Here is a 6,398-nt window from a genome sequence, read left to right as displayed (position 1 = left end):
AGAGACTTTGAAATAAAGTTTATTACTGGAATGGCATCCATTCGCGACTAGGTTTCCTCGGACCGAACCGGTTTGCTCAATGCTTCAAAACTTTAAATTTCTTAAGAAGTACAAAACATAAGGCAATGTTTATTTTCTGTTTAATTTCTTTGAAAATCACTTATTTTGCAAATTTAAAATAAAATATAGGGAGATTTATATTAATATTTATGTAATATTAAAATTTTAGATGTTAAATATGTACATAGAATAGTATAGAGTGGTATGTATGTAAATATCCCTAAATTTTAATTTATAGTTAAGTTGAGTGTTGTTAGGAGTGTCAATTCGAGTCAGCGGGTCAGGTTCGGGTCGAACCCGAAACTGACCTGGTATTGTTCGGGTCAACCCAAACCCGACCTATTTTTAAAAAACGGGTCAGGTATACGGACCCGAACCCGACCCGATTCGGGTCCGGGTCAACCCGACCCGACACGAATGACCCGAAGTTGACCTAAAATTGCTAATTTTCGAGTCAAAATCGGGTCAAATATGAGTTTTCGTGTCACTTTCGGGTCAATTTCGGGTTGCTGGGTCAACCTGAACCCGACCCGATTTTTAAAACGGGTTGATTTATTCAACCCGAACCCGACCCATTTCGGGTTCGGGTTGACCCGAACCCTAATTTTTCCGGGTCGGATTCGGGTCGTGTCAAAAATTGACACCACTAAGTGTTGTAGAAATAATAATGCTGATAAATTTGTGATAAAATATGAAAGGATAAATTAGAGAATAATTACATTAGATATATAGTTGGAGTGATATTTATTGAAGATGAAATAATTGAAAAAAAAAACAAAATTCGCTTGAACATGTATAATAACGAATAGAAAATAAGTAAATAAAATTTGTCTTAGGATAAGAAAAAAGAAGGGGTAGACCAAAAGTGACACGCATAGAATTTATTCAAAAAAAGCTCATGTTAGTCAAATGTGTATTTCTATCATCTGACTATTAATATCCATTGATTTATATCATGTAAGTGAATCCCTTTGTGAGCAGATCTCATAACCTATGTTTGGCAATACTGTAAGCAAAGCCACTTCATCTGAGATGATTTTTATCTCATAGCCCTTGATGATAAAATATTGTTAAGGAATATCTCAGAATTTGATCAGCTTGTATATCAATAAAACATTCTACTAAAATGTTGAGAACTTCAGAAATTGATAGATGTTTAATATCTTTAAGGTGTCCTCAACATCATTGTTTATTATCTCAACAAATGAGCGTAGATAGTCTTAAAGCTTGATACATAGCAACAATAAGTAATAGGCCAAACATACGTCTGCTGACATTACAGAAAAATACACAATAAATATGTAGTAAATATGCAATTAATAAACAATTGTTATATACCAAATACACAATGATATTATATTGACAGTTTATCAAAAATATTCTTTTTATTACAAGTTCAACTTTGAATGCACATTCGAGAAAAATAATTTTTCATACAGGTTCATACTGAATGCTCATTCGATGCACCATCAATACATTGTAAATACATAGTTTATACTAAATTCAAAAAAGAGTCGGAAATGAACAAAAATAAATCAAAAGTTTGAAAACTTTGCAACCTAATTTTGAAAATGAAAGATAGTCGATATGGAGTTGATACCAGTGAATACATAGTAAATATACAGTCGATACACAATTAATATGCAATTCATACGTGGTTAATACACAGATAATACCTAGTTAATACTAAGTCAATAAAAAGTTCATTCACAGTCAATACAATCAATGCAAATTTTGCATGATGGTTTACATACGCCTGTTTGCAGTGCTGCAAGCGTCCAACCTGTGTACGCCAAATCAATTGTATATTTCGTTTTTTTGACAGTGAATTTTGTTTGACGTTCGTTGGAGGGTCACGGGCTAACTTATAAAATGACAAATAAACACTCTAAATCCTAAAAACCCTAAATGTAAACCCTAAAACATATTTTGAAAGATAAGCCAAAAAAAGTATCTCTTTGAAGATGAACTGAACGAGAATGACAGACTAATCTTGTTGGTAGATGATGAACTTAACACCTAAATGCAGTTGAACAGTGAGTTGCCTGGAATACCGAAGATGAAAGTGAACAGTGAACGCTGAAATTGAAAAGTGAATGCAATGAGTCAAAGTGAACCAGCTCCGAGACTTTTGATTTTCCGTAAATTCAAATTTTTTACCTATGGATCAAGCCTCTGGGCCAAGTCGATCGGGCTGTCAAGAAAAAAATAAAATACGAAACTATATTGAATATCCACGTGTATGATTTTATTAGAGTCCGGACACAGAGCTAGAGCTCGGACTCCGCACATAATAATTTCTTTGAACGAGTTGTGCCATCTGACAACATAACCTCCTCATAGACCTAATAGCTACATTTCATCAGACAAAAGGTGTCATTTTTTAGAAGAACCCATATGTCTGAATATTTGCTTGCTGATAAAACTTAGAAAGAATTTATGTATATATCACATAATTATTATGTTTTTCGTCTCTAACACACTTTATATTATGTCAAAACATATGCATGAAAAATTGTATGTTAATTAAAAAAAGTAATATTAAAAGTAATTTTTCTTTGATTTAAAGATTTAAATGTTATATAAATAAATATAAAAATTTAGACATTAACTATATAAATATGCAGGAATTATGCGCTATAAAGGAGGAAGAATGGTGTGGAAAGCAAGATCAACTATAGTATTTAGTAGGATTGGAAAAATCATCCAAAGGAACAAAAACATCACCCATTTCAAATCTCACCAATTAACTATTTCAGGCCTGAAGTGTTTAGATTTTCTATGCCAACTCCATTATAGAACAGTGCCCTAAAGCTACATGAAATTTGAGTCATCCCTTGCAATCTAATACAATATATAAGGTTCCCAATGAGCTTTAAAAACTTGATAATTGACATCTTATTTTATCAGAAAATTCTGATCGATGATAATGGCCAAACAGCTCATACCAAGCAACAGCAGAGGTTATACTAAGGTTTCGTTTGGGACATTTTTTTACTGTTTTTAGAAGCAGAAAAAAAACTATCCCAAACGAAACCTAAGTTTAAATGGCAATGCATTGACTATCACAGAACAATCAACGGTTTTCAGACAACCAATGATAAACATTTTACAGTTGCAAAATGCTGTCAAGAACTCAAAGGTAATCATTTTGGATAACTTACAAATTTAGGCTTCGTTTGGGACGTCTTTCTTACTGATTCTTAAATAAGCTTTATAGTATAAAAATTTTAATTTTTATACTAAAAAACTGCTTTAAGAAATCCGTCCCAAACTAAGGCTTCGTTTGGGACGGCTTTTTTACTGCTTTCTAAAACGGAGTTTTAGTACAAAATTTTTTATTTTTGTATTAAAACTCTGTTTTAGAAAGCAATAAAAAAGCCGTCCCAAACGAAGCCTAAGTCTTAACATCATCAACTGCTTAATTATTAAATCTCAAAGGCACATTTAGAAGTAATGAGAAATACTATTTAATGTTTTGCTGGCTAGAAAGGTAAACTATGAACAAGCATGGCATCAAGAAAAGGCTTTTTAAACATATATTGAAAACTATTTTCTTTCCATAGTCATAGCAGACAAGTTTTCTGCAAGAATCATTCAATCTATCAATTGAATAGTAAAGAATAGCCATTTCCAGGCTGCTTTTGGATTTGACAAAAAAAAATGCAAAAAAAAAAAAAAACTCACAAATTCTTCTATCTTCGAAGCGGCCAAGTTCTTCTATATCAATCTGCGCTATGCATTACTTATGACTTAGACATTGCTTTGAATTTTTCATCTTTGCAGCGCCTCTGATCCTTTATCATAGATCCAAACACTTCTAAAATTTCATCCAAACCCTCCATGTCATTTCCCAACGCCTTCAATGCGCAAACAATGCTCTCTACTGTAGATAAATACCCAGCCTTTGGCTGATGCCTCACATCACTGTACAGGCTCTCCTTCCTCTGATCCAGCTTCAAATGTGGCAAAAGCTTCAACCATGGATTCTCATAGTACATGCGCCTTGCCTTCGCCCAAGTCCCATCCAGCACAATCAAATGCTTGACTTCATGATCCACCTCTGCGAGCTCAATAGCATTTGAGCTTGGGAAGAGGAGCGCTGAGCCCGAAGGAATAACAAGATTAAACTCTTCAGAGTCTTTCAATTCTTCGCTGTTTAGCAGAGATTTCTTTCTCTGCAACTTCCTAACCATGAAACCATTTGAAATAGCAGCTTTTCCGACTGGATAGTTCAGAATCCAACCAATATCAGGCTTTGCAGTTTTGTCTATTGCCACCATGATATATTTAGAAGAGTAGGTGACAGTATACTTAGAGAAGCTACTTGTAACCTCATCATCTATTGGTGTTTCACCGATCTGATCATAATCGTTAGAAACGTCGGAAATATCTTGCGAAAGATTCAATTCTTCCTCCGATTCTGACATTCCTGGGTGGAAACTTAACCTTTCGGTTAAGTACTTACAAGTGACAGAACGTCTCAACGAAGAATCCAATCTTTCATCCCAAACCGGCATTTCATAGTGATTTCCAGCGATAGACGAAGAAGCACAATCTTGATTCGGTTCCAGAGGGCGAACGAGGAACTGAGCTTGGAAAATAACATCGGTCACGGGGACCACGCAGAGGTTCTTGAGACCGAGTCTTGCAACTCTGGAAGAATTCAGCGGGTGAGTCTTCTCCCGACTGTGCTGAAGGATGGTGACGGCGATAGAGTTGTCGAGCGGCGGCGACTTGAGGCGGTCGCAAAGGCAGATGCGGGCAGGCTTCGAGCAGCAGTGGCAGAAGGGCCTTTGAGCAGTACCCTCGCTTCCCATGGCTTGAATGGTCAAGATTGGAGCTTTGAATGAGGATTGGAGGAATTGCGAAGAGGGAAAAACTGATAGAGCTTGAATGTGGTTGCGGATCTTGCCGGTATTTACTAGCTTTTATAAGTCATGGAGGATGAAAACCCTAAGCCCTGATTTTCAGGGCGTAACTACCTGAAGTAGCTGCATGAGGTGATGAGGGTAGATCATCACCGTTGAATTTGGTTAGTATTGTTCATTGCGTCGTTGGCAAGCTCGCAAGATGCTCGCTTAAGATAATCGTCAATCAAATGTAATTTCAGAAATTATTTTATGAGGAGTCCTAACGGTAAAGAACTATTCAAATATGAGTGTATACTAAGTATAATTTTATACATAATTTATTTTTTTTATACAGTACACTCACATTCAGACGGCCGGTTCTTTATCGTCCGGACTCTATACAGACTAATTTCTACTTATGAGGGCCCACTCCAGTAATAAATAAAAATTCCTTTTTATGTTTTATCTTTATTGTTTATTTTGAACAGTGCGACCGTCAAATACATTTATATGTTTTATCAATAAATCATTTTTTGTGTTTAAAATACATATACAAATAGACAAAAGAAAGAATATATATATATATATATATGAGTTCTATTTTTTATGATAAGATTATATCTGATATAATTACATATTGATGTGTAAAAATATAATTGCAATATTTATATTTAATCATATGCATTGATCATGAACAATGTCATATTAGAAACTGTTTAATTCATTTATACATTATAATATTATCATAATCTATTGATTGGATGATACTAATGACCTAATATTATATAATTACTTATGTATTTTATTAATATTCATAATATATACCCACTATTTTGTTACTTATGATTTAATAAATAGAAGTTACTTATTAGATTTGAATTATCAAACTCATTTGTTTTAATTTTTTATCACAATAGGTTCTACCATAGTAAAATAGTAATCGTGCATTTGGTATTGTTAAGTTTATGTTGTAGTTTTATTAATATTTTTATTTAAGATTTGGGTAGCTTTATTTGAACATTTATTTTTATTTTATATTTTTGTACACTTCTATGGATTTTATTAATAAAATAAAATATTAGTTATTTTTATTATTCATATAATTTATTTTGCCTATATATGAACTTTCTTCTAGTGAGTAAAAAATTAAGTTTTCATATACTTCATCATGTCTCATGTTACAAGGGTGTGACGCGTTGTGGACGAGGGATGTGATAGTAAGCATACTCGTTCCATGAATTAGAAAGGTGTCTTTGTATGCTCACATCTCATGTGCTTCCTATTTTTAGCTATGGTATCCGCCATCTATGGAGGATAAAGATAGTCTTTCCCTACAAAGAAGAATATAATGGCTTAAAATAATGGTGTCGCCCAAGTTGGGTACACTATTGGGAAAAGGACCATTATGTTGTAATCTCGTGACATCTACTGTTATCTTTGGCATACGATTTCTTTCTATTCAAATTCACATGCTTTGAATATATG

The 6,398-nt window shown here is 33.7% G+C and overlaps 1 protein-coding gene across 1 annotated transcript; it reads right to left on the bottom strand.

The window, feature by feature from the left end:
• Positions 1-3,591: 3,591 nt before the first annotated feature.
• Positions 3,592-5,120, bottom strand: LOC110093643. The gene has a single exon (XM_020818593.2). It carries the CDS (start codon positions 4,878-4,880, stop codon positions 3,807-3,809), a length of 1,074 nt encoding a protein of 357 aa, XP_020674252.1. The 5' UTR covers positions 4,881-5,120; the 3' UTR covers positions 3,592-3,806.
• Positions 5,121-6,398: the final 1,278 nt, after the last annotated feature.

Source organism: Dendrobium catenatum, unplaced genomic scaffold, assembly GCF_001605985.2.
Source record: "Dendrobium catenatum unplaced genomic scaffold, ASM160598v2 fragScaff_scaffold_1520, whole genome shotgun sequence".
Lineage (NCBI taxonomy): Eukaryota > Viridiplantae > Streptophyta > Magnoliopsida > Asparagales > Orchidaceae > Dendrobium > Dendrobium catenatum.
The sequence above is the reverse complement of the archived record's forward strand: the minus strand, read 5'-3'. Positions and strand labels throughout refer to the sequence as shown.

What these genes read in the sequence shown, in the direction of transcription:
- LOC110093643 (XM_020818593.2), bottom strand. Translation starts at nt 4,880, where the DNA reads ATGGGAAGCGAGGGTACTGCTCAAAGGCCCTTCTGCCACTGCTGCTCG.